The sequence below is a fragment of the Scyliorhinus canicula genome, chromosome 16 (assembly GCF_902713615.1).
Source record: "Scyliorhinus canicula chromosome 16, sScyCan1.1, whole genome shotgun sequence".
In the NCBI taxonomy this organism is placed as follows: Eukaryota; Metazoa; Chordata; class Chondrichthyes; order Carcharhiniformes; family Scyliorhinidae; genus Scyliorhinus; species Scyliorhinus canicula.
The window spans coordinates 106,174,927-106,196,778 of NC_052161.1; the positions used below are offsets into that span (position 1 = coordinate 106,174,927).

The 21,852-nt window shown below is 43.6% G+C and overlaps 1 protein-coding gene across 2 annotated transcripts in view; it reads right to left on the reverse strand.

The window, feature by feature from the left end:
• The window catches only part of exosc10 (exosome component 10), an 87,022-nt gene that overhangs the window by 13,439 nt on the left and 51,731 nt on the right, over positions 1-21,852 (reverse strand). For both annotated transcript variants that reach the window (XM_038821624.1, XM_038821623.1), the window contains exons 15-20: positions 15,441-15,491; positions 15,105-15,171; positions 9,101-9,198; positions 7,592-7,687; positions 3,360-3,434; positions 719-821 (exon numbers count right to left, since the gene is read on the reverse strand). In XM_038821624.1, coding sequence (XP_038677552.1) covers positions 719-821; positions 3,360-3,434; positions 7,592-7,687; positions 9,101-9,198; positions 15,105-15,171; positions 15,441-15,491 — 490 coding nt within the window. The remainder of the gene's footprint in view (positions 1-718; positions 822-3,359; positions 3,435-7,591; positions 7,688-9,100; positions 9,199-15,104; positions 15,172-15,440; positions 15,492-21,852) is intronic.

Sequence of the window (21,852 nt, forward strand, 5' to 3'; positions counted from 1 at the left end):
GCTTCTAAATTTAGACTGCACACCTACCTGTAGCTTCAGCTGCCTGTATTCTTACCAAAAGGGTAAAAAAAAGGAAACATTTCTCCCAACTCTGGGTGCAAAATTTCTCCCATCTCTTGGTACGTGTATTATCCCCATTAAGGGATATGGAATTAAGGCAAGTAAATGGTTTTGGCACACATATCACCCAAAATCTATTGGACTGACCGAGCAGGTTCAAAGGCTGAATGACCTACTCATATTCTTGCATATCATCAACGGAGCTGATGGATGGCTGTTCCCGTCTGTATCAATGAATTAATCCACATAGAATTCCTACAGTGCAGAAGGAAGTCATTTGGCCTATTGAGTCTGCAGTGGCTCTCTGAAAGAGCACCCTATCAGCCCATTCCACCCGCCCTATCCCCGTAACCCCATATTCTAATCAAAGATGTACATCTCTGGACACTAAGGACCAATTTTAGCATGACCAATCCACCTCACCTGCACATCTTTGGACATTTGTGGCAAGTTGCTTTGACAAAAACTGGATTTGTATTACCCACAGCACATTGATGTGCCAATTCTACAGCTCAGTACTCTCATTATCAGCAATTCTATTCATTTGATTCCATGATCTAATGCAAGCGTGACATCAGAAAATAAAATGCAAAAAAACCTGACAGACAATTTGACAGACACTTATCATGTACATATGATGGGAGTTACTGAGAACAACCTTCAGGCTTTGGGGTGTCCTTTGCTTTATTGGACTGTTCTTGCTTTTTGGTTGCTTCTTTCTGTTGTTGTTCCTGGCTCAGCAGCTTCCACCTGTTACTGACCTAAAGTGACACAAGAAGTGAAAGGTTGAGATTGTTTGGTTTCAGCAAACTGCAGGCATGAACTATCAATACCCAAAACTTTGAACAACACACAATCATTGCAAATAGATTAAAAAGTGTTGTATAAACTATCTCCAGTCAGCAGTCTATCAATTACTATGCTAAAGTTATATCGTCACTGGTATGTTACTTCAATGATAAGAGCGACACGGAGGGAAGAAAATTCAACCAATTGCCATAGGCTGCAAAACCATGCTCTAAGCACCCAATTCTAAATTTATAGGTTATAACCAGCAGTGTGATACAATGTATGCCCTGTGGGAAAGACTCAATGGTATCCAATGAGTCTCACTAATTAGGGAATTTACATGGCCATGATGTATCCTCTACAACAGGGGTTCCTAAACCTTAACATCGCTTTCATGAAAATACCAAATCTCGCAAACGTCCTCCTAAAAATAATTTCCAGGGTTTTTCTCCCTTGCCCGAATATAAAATATAAAAGCAATTATCAATTTCTTCAATGTTCTGCAACCAAGCCCCACTAACCTATCCTTAGTTACACCCTCATACCGTTCAAATTTAGAATTGTATTCTCACTTAATTACACCATAAAATAAGCTGCCTGTCTTCTCCACCAAAATTATACAGAATTGTAGATTTAATCCCTGGTTACCGTTTAATTGTGTCAAAATTCCAGTCAGTTATATGACAATACTTTTTTCCCATGGTATTAATTTGTTGGAACTCGCCAGATTTGAAAACAAAAATAACCTAGTCTATTTGACGCGTAATCACATTCACATACAAACTTGTGAATGTACCAGATACGTTTATTCTATTTCTTTGTCTCTTAGCTTAGTTCAGACTCAAGGGGCTATCACAGATTGTTAAAAATTGCTCCAGCAACAGATGGCAGGAAGCAGTAGCAAAATGCATACAATTCTCAAAATGCATACATTAGTCAAAATGCATACAATTCTCTGCTTGTTTACACAAACTGAAAACTTCTAAATTATCACTATAGTCATTGAGTCATACAGTTGAGAAGAGGTCCTTCAGCCCTTCGAATCTGCACTGCCAAAACTACACAATCAACACCAATCCCACTTTCCAGCACTTGGCCGTGAATATTATGACATTTCAAGTGCTCATCCACGTACTTTTTAAACCGTTTAAACCGCAGCACATTCCAGACTCCCACCACCCACTGGGTGAAAATGTTTCCCCTCAAATTCCCTCTAAACCTCCTGCCCTTTTTAAAGTTTTCAGGAAGCTCAACTTGAATGTCACTTGTACACATTTGACAACCTAACACAATCAGGCAAATACTTATTCTGCTTTATTAATTTGTTGAATTTCAAAAGAAATAGAAAATGTGTTGCTGGAGACCAGACAGACTCCATGGGAGCTTGCAACAAACTCCAAAGCATTATTTTCGTTAAGAGTTAACCAAACAATTGCACTTCTATAACAGCTTACTCGCCATGGTGCTCTGGCTCAGGTCACCTGGCCTATTTTGCACACCGTTTCCTTCACATTTGCGCAGGTGTTCAGGGCCGGTTCCCAAAAACAAATTGCTCACGTGCAGCCATTTCCCAGGGTCTGACACATGTGTGAAAGGCCTCAGGCTTATCGGGAACGAGTTCCCGGCCTCAAACAAGGCAAGTATATGCGTTTCTTAACATCTCACCATCACGGAAACAAACAATTCGGGAACCATCATGCTGCAATCTATTTTTGGTCCTGTGTAAATCATTATCTTTAGAAATTGAATATTAATCTAAATCAGGTCTGTGTACTGTACTAATATTTTATATCAGCAGTTGGGTGTACTCCTCGAAGTAACTCGAAGCAATGCATTTGCTTCATCGGTATAAAACATCACTTAATTCCATGGAGTTTAAAAGTGCTAATGCACTACTGGAAACCTGCTGGAAATACTAATGTACACTTATTCCAGGAAAACCCCAGAAAATACAGGCACACTCCCACGTGACTGCTGCAAGCATTGACATGTTCACTTTTCCTTACTTCCAAAAGACAGCCTCAGACATCTAAACGGAAAGTGTGATACAAGAGCAGATATAGAATTAAGCAATTCCTGAAAATCACAAATGGTTTTCAGAACGTATTTCAAAAGGTTTGTTACACAATATACTTAATCCATAGAATGCTGCCAACTAGGTTGTAACCAATTGGGTGCATTCATACACCATTTATTGTTTTAATTCAAAATCCTAACCACTTCCTGGCAATAACTGGGATGATCCATTTGATCTACAGACACAAATGGCCATGCCCAATTTTTGGAGGTTTCAGACTGCAGTGAAAACATGGAATTCTACAGTGCAAGTTTACTTCCCCAAACTTCTGAAGTTGTTGCAACATTAATGATCTCTCGTGAATAAATTTCAAAACCATTTGAATGCCTCCAGAGATTACCTGTATGCTGGTGTGAAAGGGAACTTGGGAACAATTCAATCCTCATTCAATCATTGGAGTTCTAATGAGCCTTTAGTTCTGTGTGGTACTTACTTCATAGATCTTGGTGGAAGGGTCAAACTTTGCTGCTTGTGAAATGTATGCGTTACTGTCCTTGGAAGGCAAATACTGAAAAAAAAGTCATAGAATTATGGAATGATAGCAGCATAGGAGGTCATCATTTTGCTCAGTGGCTTTGTGCCGGCTTTCTGCAAGGGCACCCCTCTTCCCCTGGAGCCCTATAAATGTTCTCTTTTCAGACACTAATTACCAAATCCTTTTTCAAAGGCCTTGATTGAATCTGACGCCAACACACTCTCGGGCAGGACATTCCAGATCCTAACCACTTGCTATGAAAAAAAGTTTTTATGTCAACTTTGCTTCTTTTGCCAATTGCCTTATATCAATGTCTTCAGTTTCTCGATTTTTCCACCAGTGGGAACAGTTTCTCCTCATCTACTCTGTCCAGACCTCTCAATTCTTAACACCTCTGTCAATCTCCTCTTAATCTAAAGCTTCTTCGACTATGAACGTATACTTCTTCATCAATCCTTGTGCATTGCTTACATTGAAGAAGAATGTAACACTTAAAAAACAAAAAACAAATTTGGAGTATCCAATTCTTTTTTTCCAATTAAGAGGCAATTTAGTGTGGGCAATCCACCTACCCTGCACATCCTTTGGGCTGTGGGGATGAAACCCACTCAGTCACAGGGAGAATGTGCAAACTCCACACGGACAGTGACCCAGAGCCGGGATTGACCTGGGATCTCGGGCAGGGAATTAACAGTGCCAGCCACTGCGCCACCGTGCTGTCCGCAAAGTGTTTTATAGCTAATTTTGACAGTAAAAACAGAAAGTGTTGGAAATATTGATTATAGTTCTAGCAGCAACTCTGAGGGAAAAGAGTTAACACTTCAGGTCTTTGACCGTTTATCAGATCTGAGAAAAGTCAGAAAAGAGCAAGTCAAAAGGGGAGGGTGGAAAGAAGAACAAAATGGAAGATCTATGATTGGGTGAAGGGCAGAAGAGATTCATTGACTCAATGTTTCATGATGCAAGGCCAAAGGGAGTGATAATAGGCCAAGTAAAAGAGGGGGGGGGGGGGGGGGGGGGGAAGCGGCAGTGCATGAAATGGGTTGCATTTTCAGCATTTTCTGTTTGCATTTGAGATTTTCAGAATCCGCAGAATTTTGTGTTTGTACAAGTACTTTCAAAGTGCTGTCACTGTTATAATGTAGCAAAGCCCAGCAGCCAATTTGAATAAACAGTAAGGTGATATAGATCAGATAACCTGTTTCTGTGATGTTGACTGAGGGATAATTATTGGCCAATATTGAGAATCCCCTGCTCTTCTTTGAAATAATGCCAAGAGGTCTTTTATATTCACCCAAGATGGGTAGACCGGGCCTCAGTTTAATATCCCATCTAAAAGATGGCACCTCTGACATGCAGCACACTCTCAGTTATGGACTGGCTGTGCCAGTCTTGATTTTTGTGCTCAAGCCCTGGAGGGGAGCTTGAACCCACAATCTTCTGACCCAGAGCGATACCGACTGAGCTACAGCTGAGATTTATTTTGGAACTACGTGTAAACAACATTGTAAAAAATAGCTGGACAATTCTTATAATCAGATTTTCTCAGTAAATCGTACATACTCTGCAATGCATTTCCCATCAGATACGCTGCTAAAGTTATGACATCACTATTAGATCATGATGCAAGGAAAGCTAACTAAAGTGCCCTTCACAATAAGTATTCTTCACAATAATCCCTTGTGCTACCAGGTTAATGATAAAACTAAATAAACCTCTATTATCCAACAAAATACACAGATTAATTCAATTGTAGAAAGTTAAAAGTGAAGCAGCGACTCCTGCAGAACTCATTATCCAAACCTATTTTTGTTGTGTCTCTCAAAAGACAGTTACGTACATACATCATTACTGCTAATAGATCTGTCACTAAAGTCAGAAACGCTTCACTGAAACTGTAATCAGCCTTTCATTTTTATATGTCAACAACAAATAAATTTTTTCAAATTTCATTAAATCCATTAGATAAGGTAACAGCTGTAAAATGAGGTCAGAAGCTGGAGAGCGTTTTATGGGTTTTAGTATTTGTAGAAGTAATGAATGAATTGGGATTATTTTTGCCTCAAATGTTTGCATCAGCCTTTAGTTTAATGATAAATGGACAGACACAAATGAGACTGGTTTTAAGGTTGCTTCAGCGCCTTAACAACCCTCACAAGAGTCGCTTACCGTACCTAACTTTCTGACCTGTCTTAACTATTCTCACACGTTTAATCACACTCTATGTAGAGTGACATTGTGGAGGTTTTAGTTTCTCTGGCCTTTGATTTTCATAATGTTCTGAAATTAGCAAATCCCAATATTTTCCCTCCAGTCACGTCACCAATGGCGAAGAATGAGTGACTTACTTCCAACAATGTCGATCTGGCTGTCAGGTCAACAGGAACTACTTTTATTAACTTGCCACCACCTTATGGCAGTATGAGCCAACATCCATCAAACGTAACAAGGATTACACATAATTACAATCAAACAAACTGTCCCTCTATCAACTTCTGCAATTTGCATAGATGGAAACCACAGAACCAGTGCAGCCATGTTATATTTAATAATCTGCATGTAGATTAAATTGCTCACACTAAAAGGTCTTTGTGCTCATATTTAGAATTTACGGGGCAACAGCATTAAAAATTGTCCATTTCAAATCTCTCACCCTCGGACTTTGATAGCTGGTGCTCAGGGAAGTGTTACAGTTTGGAAATTCTTAATTAATCTATTCACAGGGGCGGCATGTTGGCACAGTAGTTAGCACTGCTGCCTTACGGCGCCAAGGACCCGGGTTCGATCCGATCCCAGCCCTGGGTCACTATCAGTGTGGGGTTTGCACATTCTCCTTGTGTTTGCGTGTGTCTCAACCCCCACAACCCAAATATGTACAAGGTAGGTGAATTGGCCGCGCTAAATTCCCCCTTAATTGGAAAAGAAAATTAATCGGGTACTTTAAATTTATTTTAAAATAATTCATTCAAAAAGATAATTGATAGATTAGAACACGGTCAAACTATATGAGAGATTAAACACATGGTGCAGAAGATTATACAATCTATAAAAAAAAATAAAATGGCATTTTGCATTTCACTTCATCCTTAATTCTTTCATGGGATGTGGACATCACTGGCAATCTGGCAATTTGTTGCCCATCTGTAATTGCCCCAGAACAGAGTGGCTTATTAGGCCATTTCAGAGGGCAGTTGCCAACTACATTGTTGTGGGTCTGGTGTCATATACAGGTCAGACCAGGTAGCAGATTTATTTCTCGAAAAGACAGATGGGTTCTAACAAGAATCAATGATGGTTGTCTTGGGCACCATTACTGAGACAAGGTGTACATTCCAGATTTAGTACTTGAATTCAAATTCCATCAGTATTCGTGTTCCTCAGGGCATGAGCCTGGGCCTCTAGATTACTAGTTCAGTAACATTACCACAATGCCATTGTCTCCCATGCAGAATCTGGATTCCAAAAGGATTCACACAATGAAGTATGTTATGTAGGCCAGCAACATCCAACAAACATGACGGATAACCGGACCGTTGCCCAGTTAGTTTGGTGGAGGGAAGAAATGTTATGCAGGACACCAGAGGAAAACTTAAACAATGCAATGAGATTTACAACAGTGAGGCGACCTCTACTCGGGACAGGCGAGGCCTGCCCATCAGTCCCTAGATCGGTACCGTCACAGCATTTACCCACCATATCTCTATTTCCCTGGTACCTTTATCTAACAAAGATCTCAGTCCTGAAAGTTCTATCTGTCCTTCACAATCCACAACTATTTGTTTTGGAAACATACAAATTTTCTTTACCCTGCGTATAAAAAAAAAGTGCTTCTCAATTACCTGCCGAAATGATTGTATGCGCTTGTTCTTGATTTCTTTATCAGGTAAAATAGCTTCTCTGTATCTACCTTATTGAATTTTTTAATGTTTTAAGCACCCTGATCAGATCATTCTTCAATCTTGTGCAGGCATCTCATTTAGCAACTCATCTGAAGGTTGACACCTTTCAACAGTGTTGCACTTCCTCAGCGCCGATTGGGAGTGTCAGACTAGATATTAATATCCTGGGACTTGAAACCATAACTTTCACACCTATACATGAATGAACTGTTCCCATTCAGTGCTTCATATATTCTTGTGAAAAAATACATAACCACTTTTGAACATGCAAAATCCTGCATTGCAGCATACCATTCTGAAAGGGTTTTCAAATGATTCTAAAATAGTTCTTGCTTTCTGTTGTGCTGTTGTCAATGTTTCATCTTCCTTTTCATTTGCAACCAAATCCTGTGAGGATGGCATGGGGGAAGAAAAAAAAAATCACTTCATCTAACAGTAACACAGGACACGGAAAACAGGACATGGAAAACAGGACACGGAAAAAACTTTGTAGAGATCACTTATCAGATGGCCACATTTAAAATAAATGTTTTATTGACACCTCTGCCACTCTGGATAGTTAGCAGTGCAGCCATGATCAATGCTGTTCTGATTATCTGGAGTGGAGCCATCTAGTTGAGATGTGACATAACAGTATTGCCCAACTGGATGGCATCACTAGGTTATAGTCTAGATAAAGTCAAGCTAAGTGTTGGAAATTAAGCACTAGCTGGTCCGTGCATCTATAACTCACAAGTCAGATGTACATATTTGTGATTTTTGTATAACTATTAGTAATTTCTTGTTTTCACTGGAATGGGCAGGAGTGACGAGAGAAAGGAAGAACATTTTAATAAAACTTTCCAATGAAGGAGCAATTTAGTGTGGCCAATTCACCTATCATTTTAGGTTGTGGGAGAGACCCACGCAGATGGGGGGAGAATGTGCAAACTCCACAGACAGTGACCCAGGATCAACTTGGGTCCTCGGTGACATAAGGCAGTAGTACTAACCACTGCACCACCATGCTGCCCTGGAACATTAATGTAATAATTTACGGCCTCTTTCAGAAAAGCATTCTTGGCTCAATTTGTTTAAAGCACCATCCAGTGTGCAAGTGTGCCAACCACAGTAGGCATGCCAAGCTAGCACATTTCAGCTGGGGTAGTAATATATGTGTCATTGGTGGAAGCAAGTCACGGTACGTCTTCTTGAACATTTTGTCATCACGCCACTGGAAAATGAATGTGTATGCAGATATTGGATGTCAACAGGACTGTGTACAGCTCTGAGACTATTTGTAACTGACCATCTTACCACTACCCTTTAATTACTGGGGGTAGGTGGGAAATTAGAGTTGAGGCTACAATCATTTCAGTCATGATCTTACGGAATGACAGACCTCGCCCAAGGGGCTGAATGGCCACACTCATGCACCTAATTCGTATGTTTACATGCCTATGTTCATAAGTAAGGAATGGACTTTTGCATGAAGTAAGATAACTTCTAATGCTCTTAAAACCTCCACCAGCATTGGACAGCACCTTCAAAAGAGTGCAAGTGTTGAACTTGGTCAAAAAAACCCCAAGAAATTCAGTCAGACCATTACACTTTTCTAGATACAATTCTATTCTCCTTTTTGATTCTACCATCTCTGAAGACAATCATTGTTGTGGATCATCTCTCTATTTTGGAACAAAGTACAGTTTTATGGCTGAGATCCACCAAACTGGTTGCTTCAAATCAGGAACTGGAATCATACAAAATGCAGCAAACACCTACAATCACTGTGCAATGTGCACCAGTAACAGTAGCACTTACGTCAAATATGGTAATGACCGCCTTGGCAGAAGTGAGAGTCAAGGTCAGATTGTCATTCTCCAGATCAGGGAACAGTTTACTGGTTTGGATCAGTGGCACTGAAAGGAAAAGGTATAGAGTACATTGTTTATTTTCACAATTTATATTGCATATATTGCAGAGAAATATCTTCATCCTTTACCCAAGTGTTGTGATTATATTTTACTGAAAAATATTCTCTTCTTATAAAATGAAAATGATGGCACGATGGGGTGGGTGTGGGAAAGGGAGAGGACTATGGAAGAATTGGTGGAGGATGTGCAGATCTACTGCATCCACTGCTGCAGAACGTCTAATCTTGGGGCTGTTCAACCGCTGTGTCTTGCAGAGCAGGTAAAACCAAGAAATGAATCACATGAAAGACACAAGCCTTAGCTAGCAGCCACAGAGCCCCAGGTCCATTCCCCTCTTGTAATCTGCTCCTGAAATACAGTAGCAATTTCAAATGATAATGCCAAATTCTAATGGTTCATTTGCAAATAAATGGGGGTGGAGCATTCGATTACATTATTCTTAAAGTTGAATCTAACAAGTTACATGTTTCTTTCCCAAATCCAGAATTGCCTAATTCCTCATGTCCATGGGGTTTTATGGTGTGCAGCTAAGTGGCTCAAAATAACACCATGATCACAAAATTACAGCAAGAACACGATCATGCTAATGCTGAATTCCGCTTTCCAGTATTTTAGTGGAGACGCTTTAAATGAGATTAAGCAGCACTAAAACAATGGAGGGGAATTTCAAATTATATTAATAGTTCATGTTTTCATACCCCAGGGCATAATTTCAGGGCCTTGGTTTAACACCAATACAGACAGATTATTAAACTACAAAAAAGATTGCGAAAGACTTGCTGGGTGAATGAGTAAAATACTATTGTGTATTAGGAAAGCACTGAAAGTATTTAATACTATTCCAAAGAGATTATTTTACCAGTTCACCGGTATTTCACTAAAGCAACTAATGAAGAGCATATCTGATGTATGACAACTGCCATTTATGCTCATACTTGTCTGTATTCTTCAACTTTAACAAACCGTGCAGGTTAACATGACTATTCCATATATAATACGAAAAAAAGAATCAATAGTAAGACCCAGAAACCTTAGATTGGTGGGCAGGATTTAATTTCCTCTGGTTGCGCAATGACTAATGAAAATTCCACCAAGTGGCCTGTGTTCATGCAAATATTATACATAGAAAGACTGATTTGTACTTTCATCACACCTTCCACGACTTCAGAGACCCAACATGTTTTACAGCCAATGAAGCACTTTTAAAATCTGAAGTTTTGAAGACTGTTGTAATATAGGAAATGCAGCAGCCAATTTGCATGTTCCCTCAAACAGACAACGACCAGACAATATATTTGTTATGTTGATTAAGGGATATCGGGCAAGACACTGGGATAACGCACCCTGGTTTTCTTCAGAATAATGCCATAGCACCTTTTACGTCCACCTGACAGAGCAGACTGGGCCTCATTTTAACATCTTATTCGAAAGATGGCATCGCCAACAGTGCAGCTCTCTCTCAGTCACGGGCTGGAGTGCCAGCCTTGATTTCTATGCTCAAACACCGGACTCAAACTTGAACCCACAAAGTTGCGACTGAGGGGTCAGAGCGTTGTCAATGAACCATGAGTGATACCTATGTATTTCTATGTGCGCTCTGATAACACACTCATGGTGCATTTAAAATAAACAGATTAAAACTTATTAACAATTTTTATGCAGGTTCTGCCTGTTAAATGTTGAAAATTCTGTCCACTGAAATGGTAAGACATAATTCAATAAAGCAAAAGGGAAAAAGCCAAAATCAGGATATGAACTCAGCTTCTCAACTCTTGGTTTCTTCAGGTGATTCATAGAAACATAGAAAATAGATGCAGGTGTAGGCCATTCGGCCCTTCAAGCCTGCACCACCATTCAATATAATCATGGCTGATCACTCAAATTCAGTATCCCACTCCCACGTTCTCTCCATACCCCTTGATCCAAGGGCCACGTCCAGCTCCCTCTTGAAAATATCCAATGAACTGGCCCCAACAGCTTTCTGTGGTCGAGAATTCCACAAGTTCGCCCTCATCTCAGTCCTGAATGGCTTACCCCTTATTCTGAGGCTGTGACCACTAGTTCTGGACGTCCCGAACATTGGGAATATTCCTCCCGCATTAAGCCTTCCAGCCCCATCAGGATTTTATATTTTTCTATGAGATCCCCTCTCATTTGTCTCAACTCCAATGAGTACAAGCCCAGTTTTTCTTCATATGCCAGTTCTGCCATCCCCGGAATTAGTCTGGTGTACCTTCGCTGGGCACTCTCAATAGCAAGAATGTCCTAACTAGGAGACCAAACTGCACACAATACCCAAGATGTGGCCTCATCAAGGCCCTGTATAACTGCAGCAAGACATCCCTACTCCCATCAAGTCCTCTCGCTATTAAGGCCAACATACCATTAGTTTTCCTCACCGCCTGCTGTACCTGCATGCCAACCTTCAGCTATTGTTCAACCATGACACCCAGGTCTCGTTGCACTTTCCCTTTTCCTAAACTGCTATCGTTCAGATCATAATCTGCCTTCCTGTTTTTGCCACCAAAGTGGATAGCCTTACATTTACCCACATTATATGCATTTGCCAAGTTTTGCCCACTGAGCCAGCCTGCCCAAGTCACCCTGCAGCCTCTTTGCATACTCTGCACAGCACACATTGCCACCCAGATTTGTCTCTTCTGCAAATTGTGTATTGCGTGTAATTGCTTCATCCAAATCATTAATGTATATTGTGAACAGTTGGGGTCCCAGCACTGAACCCTGTGGTACCCCACTAGTCACTGCTGGCCACTCTGAACAAAATATTTATTCCCGCTCTCTCCTTGTCTGCCAAACAGTTCTCTACCCACATTAATCAATACATTACCCCCAATACCATGAGCTTTAGTTCTGCTCACCAATCTCTTGTGTGGGACCTTGTAAAAAGCCTTTTGAAAGTCCAGATACACAACATAATAATAATCTTTATTGGTGTCACAAGTAGCTCACATTAACACTGCAATGAAGTTACTGTGAAAATCCACTAGTTGCGACAGGGCAGCGCCTGTTTGGGTACACTGAGGGAGAATTCAGAATGTCCAATTCACCTAACAAGCACGTCTTTTAGGACATGTGGGAGGAAACCAGAGCACCCAGAGTAAACCCACGCAGACACAGAGATAACGTGCAGACTCCGCACATTCAGTGACCCAAGTGGGGAATCGAATCTGGGTACCAAGCGCTGTGAATCAACAATGCTACACGGTACTACAGGTCACATCCTCGAACAATTCCAGAAGATTTGTCAAGCATGATTTCCCTTTAGTGAATCCATGCTGACTTGGAGTGATCCTATCCTCGCTTTCCAAATGCTCTGTTATTTCATCCTTAATAATCAACTCCAGCATTTTACCAACCACTGATGTCAGGCTAATCGGTCTATAATTCCCTGTTTTCTCTCTCCCTCCTTTTTAAAAAGTGGGGTTACATTAGCTATCCTCCAATCCATTGGAACTTTTCCAGAGTCCATAGAACGTTGGAAAATGATCATCAACGGGTCCATTATTTCTAAGGCCACTTCCTTAAGTACTCTGAGATGCAGAGCATCAGGCCCCGGTGTTTTAATCCCATCATTCTGCCGCCTGTTCGGGTACACAGGGGCTGGTTTAGCTCACTGAGCTAAATCGCTGGCTTTTAAAGCAGGCCAGCAGCACGGTTCGATTCTCGTACCAACCTCCCCGGACAGGCGCCGGAATGTGGCGACTAGGGGATTTTCACAGTAACTTAATTGAAGCCTACTCGTGACAATAAGCGATTTTCATTTTTCATTTCATTTTCCCCCAAGACAATTTTCTAACAACAATTTCCTTCAGTTCCTCCTTCACACTAGACCCTCTGTCCTCAAGTATTTCCGGAAGGTTATTTGTGTCCTCCTTCATGAAGACAGATCCAAAGTAACTAGTCTGCCATTTCTTTGTTGCCCATTAGGAATTCACCTGATTCCAACTGTAAAGGACCTACATTTGTCTCACCAGTCTTTTTCTTTTCACATATTTAATATAGAACATAGAACAGTACAGCACAGAACAGGCCCTTCGGCCCTCGATGTTGTGCCGAGCAATGATCACCCTACTCAAACCCACGTATCAACCCCATACCCGTAACCCAACAACCCCCCCCCTCCCTCCTTAACCTTACTTTTATGGACACTACGGGCAATTTAGCATGGCCAATCCACCTAACCCGCACATCTTTGGACTGTGGGAGGAAACCGGAGCGCCCGGAGGAAACCCACGCACGCACGGGGAGGACGTGCAGACTCCGCACAGACAGTGACCCAGCCGGGAACCGAACCTGGGACCCTGCAGCTGTGAAGCATTTATGCTAACCACCATGCTACCGTGCTGCCCCTTTATATTCAAGCTATTTATAGTAGCTTTTACAGTCAGTTTTTATGTTTTCTGCAAGCTTACTCTCGTGTTCTGTTTTCCCCATCTAAATTAAATCCTTTGTCCTGTGCTGAATTTTAAATTTCCTTGCAGTCCTCAGGCTTTCGTTTTTTATATGCCTCCTTTTTGGCTTTAACACTATCTCTGATTTCCATTGTTAGCCATGGTTGAGCATCTTCCCTGTCTTACTCATGCGCCAGACAGGGATACACAATTGTTGAAGTTCACCCATGTGTTCTTTAAATGTCTGCCATTGCCTATCCACCATCAAGCCCTTAAGTATCCTTTGCCACCTTATCGAGGCCAATGCACATCTCACACCATCAAAGTCAGCTTTCTTTAAGTTTAGGACCCTAGTCTCAAACCAACTGTGTCACTCTCCATCTTAGATGAAGAATTCTACCATATTATGATCACTCTTCCCTAAAGGATCTCACACAATGTTGTTAATTCATCCTCTCATTGCACAATACCCAGTCTAGGATGCCCTGTCTCTAGTTGGTTCCTCAACATATTGTTCGAGAAAACCATCCCTTATACATTCCAGGAAATTCTCCTCCATCGCATTGTTATCAGTTTGATTAGTCCAATCAATACGTAGATTGAAGTCACACATAATAACTGCTGTACCCTTACTGCACACATCTCTAATTTCCTATTTGATGCCATCCCCATCCTTACAATTCAGTCACAGCAGGTACTTTCTGGAATGTACAGTTATCATTATTTATTGAATCATTTGGAAACCAATATTGCTTCTAGTTTTGAAGATTTTAATGTCATAGCCTGACTTAAAAATGGATATCTAGAATGCTCCATTACAGTCAGTGCCATGTAAGTTCCACTTTCGTTCCCAACAGCTAAGGAGCTAATTTTGTGCAGCTGGATTGGTGATGGGGTCGTAGCTGAGTGAATTATTGACACTGCAAATTTCTCATGTAACTTCAGACAAAATGGCCTTTTAGATGGAATGAGGACTAAAGTGATTTATTTATATCAAAAGTTTTCTAAACAATTTAAAAACTCTAGCAAATAAGTTCAGAGGAACTGAAAAGAAACATTTGATTAAGCATTTTGAGAAAAGGTATCCCTGTAAAAAGTGGACGTATCCATGCAAACTTTATATGTTTCGAATTACTTTATGTAGAAAAATCTGTGAAGCAGCGTATGGAGGTATTGTTATTGAATCCGAACCAAGAAGGAGCCTTAAGAAAGCATCAGGGAGAATTAGAAAGCAGAGAAGGAACTGAAGGAGTGAGCTGAGCCATGGACAACAGCAGCAGATCCGGATTGGAGAGGGCACATCACTTGTTTTGACAAACTACATTGGTTAATGTGAACGGACATGATTTGAGTTGTGATTTTTCTGGTATATCCAACCATCCTGACAGACTACAGTCATTGTCAGAGGAACTGAATCTACCAATGACCAACAGAAAGAGAGAGAACTTAAAAAGAAAATCCCCATAATTCTCAACCTACCTGAGCCATGAACAACTTGCTCATGGTGGGAACTATCATGAGGTCCAAAGAGCAGGTTCTGAGTTTTCTGTAAAAACAGAATTATAATAATATCTGCCTGCTTATCAGGAATTAATGGTGATTTACTATCAAGCAGCATATTGCTCAGTAAATTAAACTCAAAGTGTTATGGCTACAGATACTTCTCAAGACATTTTTTCATTTTTCTAAGGCAACAGATGAAACTATCTCTAAATAGCAAGCAGGAGGCTTTATCGTTTATATGACATCACATATTGTTATAATGAACAATGTAAACTTCTAGCCATCAACTAGATCAATCAGTTAAGTACTTACGTCTGCCTTTAGTACAGGGCTTTTCTTCTGTTGCAATGGCGTTGATTCTGTCTGGAGAAGAAAGTATTAGCAATTAACGAGCATTTGTCTGTTTCCTGCTGCTCATTGTGGGGTTCTGATAAGAACTTTATCGTCTATTAATGTGGATTAGTTGCAATAGATACAATTTTGATGTAAAAAACATTGGTGTGGGGTGCAAGTAGAAAAAATGTTCTTTGTGATTAGTACAGCATCATGCAAATCCAACAAATCAATAACTACCATACCTGTGAACTCAAAAGTTTGGATTGCATGGTGTACACCAAATACAGATATACACACTTCTGCTGGACGCCATTTCAAGTTGTCTTATGCTGAGTTTTATAATGACCTACTGCAATCAATAAGATCACTTGTCAGGTCACGAAAACCCATGTAGGCAGCAGCTCTATAACAGTTCGCTTTCAAATAGCTCCTTTAATAGTGAAATAGCCCAGGGTGCTTCAAAGGAGTGCCACAAACATAATTTAACACAACCATATAAGGAGATGTTAGGACAAGAGCTTGGTGATCAGGATAGCTTTTAAGAAATATTGTAAAGGAGGAGGGCAGTGGACAGGCAGATTAGGGAGAGAATTCCAGAGTTTAGGATTTGGGCAACAGAAGGTATGACTGTCAACAATGCAGCAATTAAAACTGTTGATGCTCAAGAGGTCAGAACTGGAGGGGTATAGAGATCTTGAAACACTGTAGGATGACATAGAAGGCAGGACGCGTTATGCCCTGAAGGGATTGCAAACCAACAATGAGTTTTTTTTAAATCAAGGAGCTGCTAAACTGGAAGTCATTATAGGGCAGTGAGCATAGGAGTGAAGGATGACTGCAACTAGGCACACATTAGGATGTGAACAGTTTTGACAGGCGAAGTAAGATATGTTGGCTAGGAGAGCATTGGAATAGTTGATTTCAGTGGATAACAAAGGCATGGATAAGGGTTTCAGCAATAGATGAGGTAAGGCAGGGCCCGATGATGTTATGAAGATGGAAATAGGCGGTCTTAGTTACAGAGCAGATATAGCTCAAATAAGGTGCAAAGATTTTGAATGATCTTGTTAAGCCTCAGTTTGTGTTGGGGGACAGAAGATATTCATAGAATGCCAACAGTGCAGCCCATTGAGACCCTCCGACAGAGCAATCTGCTTCAGCCACCTTCCCATTCCATCCCATTTTCTTTTATTTCCTTTTCTTTTCATGTACTTAATGATCTGTTGAACTTATCGCAGAAAAATACTTTTCCCGGTACCTTGGTACACGTGACAATAAACAAAATCCAACCCAAACCTCACAGCCCCATCACTTAATCTCCACATCTTTGGGCACTATTTAACATGGACAATCCACCTAAGCTGCACATCTTTGTATTGTGGGAGAAAACCGGAGCACCGGGAGGAAACCCACACAGATATGGTGCGGCACAGTGGTTAGCACTGCTGCCTCACAGCACCACAGACCCAGGTTCAATTCCGGTCTTCAGTGACTGTCTGTGTGGAGTTTGCACTTTCTCCCAGTGTGTGCGTTGATTTCCTCCAGGTGCTCCAGTTTCCTCCCACAGTCCAAAGATGTGCAGGTTAGGTGGACTGGCCATGCTAAATGAGCTTAGGTGGGGTTACAGGAATAGGGTGCTCTTTCAGAGGGTCGGTGTAGACCCAATGGGCCAAATGGCCTTCTTCTGCACTGTAGGAATTCTATATTTCTATCAATGTGCGAACTCCACATATGGACAGTAACCCAAGGTCAGAATCAAACCCAGGTCCCTGGCGCTGTGAGACAACAGTGCTAACCATTGTGCAATCCCTGGTTTTGAGCATGCTAATATGCAGTTGGAGAAAATATCAATTCACCCAGCACTGAATGTCAGACAGGCAGAGGATGTGTAACTGTGAGGTAGAGCTGGGTGTCGTCAATGTACATGTGGAACTTGGGTGTTGCATTTTCAGATGTGTCATTGAGAGGAAGCATGTAAAATGCTGAAAAATACAAGTTGGCTAAGGTTAAATTCTTGGGGACTGCAGAAGCAATGGTGTATAAGCAGAAACAGAAGCTATTCTCTGGCTCTGGCTGGATAAACCGGAATGGAACCATGTGAGAGCAGTCCATCCATCTGGATGATGAGGTGTTAGAAGAGAATGGTGACATCAACTGCTGCAGGCTGGCTGTGAAGGATGTGGGAGCATAAACTTACCACAGTCAGAATCACATAGAATAAGAACATAAGGAGTAGGCATACACTACTCAGCTCCTTGAGCCGTTCTGCCATACAGTATAACTTTAAAAAAATGTATTTTATTCCAAAGCCAAATACAAACAGCAAATAACGTTTCAAAATAAACATGTTACACACAGTTTGACAATTTCCCCCTTTTTCACCCCTAAACCCCCACCCCTCCCCATTGGTGATAAACAAGTCCTCAAATATGGACATAAACGACCTCCACCACACGTAAAACGCCCTTCCCACCCCCAAGGACAAACTTAATCTTGTCCAGCCTTAAAAATTCGGACAGATCCCGCAGCCATGCCGTGCCCCCCGGCGGCGCTGCCAACCACCAACTCAGTAAAATTCGTCGCCGGGCAGAGAAGCAAAGGCCACAGCATCAGCCCCCTTTTGCTGCAGCAGCCCCAGCACGTCCGTCACCCCAAATATTGCCATCAAAGGGCACGGCAGCATCCTGACCCCCCACTATCCCTGACAAAGACTCAAAAACTGTCTCCCAGAAATCCTCCAGCTTTGCACACCCCCAAGATGTAAGAGCGTGGTTCACCGGCACCCTCTTACACCTCTCGCATACATCCTCCATTCCCAGGGAAAACCCACTCATCCGTAATCGTGTCATATGGACCCTGTGTACCACCTTGAACTGTATACGGCTCACTCTCGCAAAAGAGGTCAAGTTGACCTGATGCATTATTTCACCCCAGGCTCCTCCATCCCAGCTCGATCATCAACTCTTACTCCCACTTCCACTTAATACCTTCCACTAGCGCCTGCTCCTCCACTCCCCCAACTACCCGTAGATATCCCCAATTTTTTTTTTTTTTTTTAATAAACAATTTTATTGAGGTAGTTTTTGGCTTTATAAACAGTTACAAACATCATCAGAAAGGAAGCAAAAAAGGCAAAAATGTGCAAACATCCACGTACTTTCAATACTTCCACCGTAACATATTGCACAAGCCCGCTCCCCTCCCACCGGTACTACCCGCCATATTTTCCCTCCTACTCTACTCTAACCCCCCCCCCCCTGCTGACGCTCACTCTCCCGCAAATAAGTCAATAAATGGTTGCCACCTCCGGGTGAACCCCTGCACAGAACCCCTCAAGGCGAACTTGATTTTTTCCATCCCCAGGAAACTCGACATGTCCGCAAGCCACCACTCCGTCTTCGGGGGCTTTGAGTCCCTCCACGCCAATAATATTCGTCGCCGGGCTATCAGGGAAGCAAAGGCCAGCACATCGGCCTCTTTCTCCCCCTGGACGCCCGGGTCTTCCGAAACCCCAAAAATTGCCACCCCTGGGCTCATCACCACCCTTGTTTTTAGCACCTGGGACATGACCCCCGCAAATCCCTCCCAGTACCCCCTCAGCTCAGGGCATGCCCAAAACATGTGAACATGGTTCGCTGGTCCTCCCGCGCACCTAGCGCATTTGTCCTCTATCCCGAAAAATTTGCTCATCCGAGCCACCGTCATATGGGCCCGGTGAACGACCTTAAATTGGATCAGCCCGAGCCTAGCACATGTCGCGGTCGAGTTTACCCTACTCAGGGCCTCTGCCCACAGCCCATCCTCCATTTCCCCGCCTAGCTCCTCCTCCCATTTAAGTTTCAGTTCCTCTGTCTGGGACCCTTCCTCCCTCATGAGCACCTTATAAATACCCGAGACTCTACCCTCCCCTTCATCCCTCCCAGAGACTATTCTGTCTAGGATCCCCATTGGCGGGAGGCGCGGGAAAGATGGGACCTGTCTACGAACAAAGTCCCGCAACTGTAGGTATCTAAAATCATTTCCCCTTACCACCCCAAATTTCTCCTCCAAGCTCCTCAAACTCGCGAAGCTCCCTTCCAGGAACATATCACCCACCCTTCCCGCCCCTGCTCGCCGCCATACTCGGAACCCCCCATCCATACTGCCGGGGGCAAACCGATGGTTGTCGCAGATTGGCGCCCAGACAGACGCCCCCATCTCCCCCACATGCCTCCTCCACTGGCCCCATATCCGCAGGGTCGCCACCACTACCGGGCTGGTGGTGTACTTGGCCGGCGGCAGCGGTAGAGGAGCCGTGACCAGGGCTTCCAAACTGGAGCCCCTGCACGAAGCCGCCTCCACCCGCTCCCAAATAGACCCCGTACCCACCATCCACTTCCTTATCATAGCGATGTTGGCCGCCCAGTAATAATTGACCAGACTCGGCAAAGCCAGCCCTCCCTCGCTGCGGTTCCTCTCCAACATCGCCTTCTTTACCCGCGGAGACTTTCCCGCCCAGACAAAGCTCATGATCAGCCCGTTAACTCTTTTGAAGAAGGACTGTGGGATAAAGATCGGGAGGCACTGAAAAATAAACAAAAATCGAGGGAGGATTGTCATCTTTACAGTCTGCACCCTCCCTGCCAGCGACAGCGGGAGTGCATCCCATCTCCGAAACTCTCCCTTCATTTGCTCCACCACCCTGGCCAAATTTAACTTATGCAGCCTGCCCCAGTCTTGTGCCACCTGGATTCCCAAATACCGGAAATTTTCCTCAACCAGCCTAAACGGTAGCCCTCTCAATCTGTTCTCCTGGCCCCTTGCCTGGACCACAAACATTTCACTCTTGACCGTATTTAATTTGTATCCTGAGAACTGGCCGAACTCCCTCAGCATTCCCAGTATAGTTCCCATCCCGGCCACTGGGTCCGACACGTACAGGAGCAGGTCGTCTGCATAAAGAGAAACCCTGTGTTCAACCCCGCCCCTCACCATCCCCTTCCAACCCTCTGCGGCTCTCAGCGCCATCGCCAGCGGCTCTATGGCCAGCGCAAACAGCAGCGGGGAGAGCGGGCAGCCCTGCCTGGTCCCTCGGTACAACCTAAAGTACTCCGACACTTCTCTGTTGGTCCTGACGCTGGCCCTCGGGGCCTGATATAATAATTTGATCCAATCCACCAATCCCTCCCCGAACCCAAACCGTCCGAGCACCTCCCATAGATAGTCCCACTCTACCCGGTCAAAGGCCTTCTCGGCGTCCATTGCCACCACTACCTCCACCTCTCTACCCGCCGGGGGCATCATTATCACGTTGAGCAATCTCCTCAGATTGGCTGCCAGCTGCCGACCTTTCACGAACCCAGTTTGATCCTCCCCAATCACCTCCGGTACACAGTCCTCCATTCTCCCCGCCAGTACCTTTGCCAGGAGCTTGGCGTCTACATTAATCAGGGAGATTGGCCTGTAGGACCCGCACACCTCCGGGTCTTTACCCCGCTTCAATATCAGAGATATGGTGGCTTGTGACATTGTCGGCGGCAGGGTCCCTCTGTCCCTTGCCTCATTGAAAACCCTCGCCAAGACCGGGCCCACCAGCTCAGAGAACTTCCTATAAAACTCTACTGGGTATCCATCCGGCCCCGGGGACTTCCCCGACTGCATGGCCTTTAGGCCCCCCAATACCTCCTCTGCTCTAATCGGGGCGCCCAGCTCTTCCACTTGTCCCCCCCCAACTGTTGGGAATGTTAACCCGTCCAGAAACCTTTTCATCCCCTCCGGTTCTTCCGGCGGCTCCGAAGTATACAGCTTACGATAGAAGTCCCGGAATACCCTATTCAATTCTGCCGGATCCTCCACTTTGCGCCCCCCCTCGTCCCTCACTCTACCTATTTCCCTGGCCGCCTCCCTCCTCCTGAGTTGCTGCGCTAACAGTCTGCTAGCCTTTTCCCCATACTCGTACACCACTCCCCTCGCCTTCCTAAGCTGTTCCACGGCCCTGCTCGTGGATAGTGCCCCCAGTTCCGCCTGTAGCCTCCGCCTTTCCCTGAGTAAAACCTCCCCCGGGGACTCCGCGTGCTCTTCATCTATCCGGCCCATTTCCCTCACCAATCTATCCATCTCTGCCCGGTCTGCCTTGGCTTTGTGGGCCCCAATTGAAATCAGTTCCCCCCGAACTACTGCCTTTAGCGCCTCCCACACGGTCGCCGCTGAGACCTCCCCAGTGTCATTCACCTGCAGGTAATTTTTTATACATTTCCGAAGCCTCTCGCAGATCCCCTCCTCCGACAGCAGTCCCACATCTAGCCTCCATTGCGGGCGTTGATAACTCGCTCCCCCGAACTGCAGGTCCACCCAATGCGGGGCATGGTCTGAAATAGTAATTGCTGAGTATTCCGTGTTCTTTACCTCC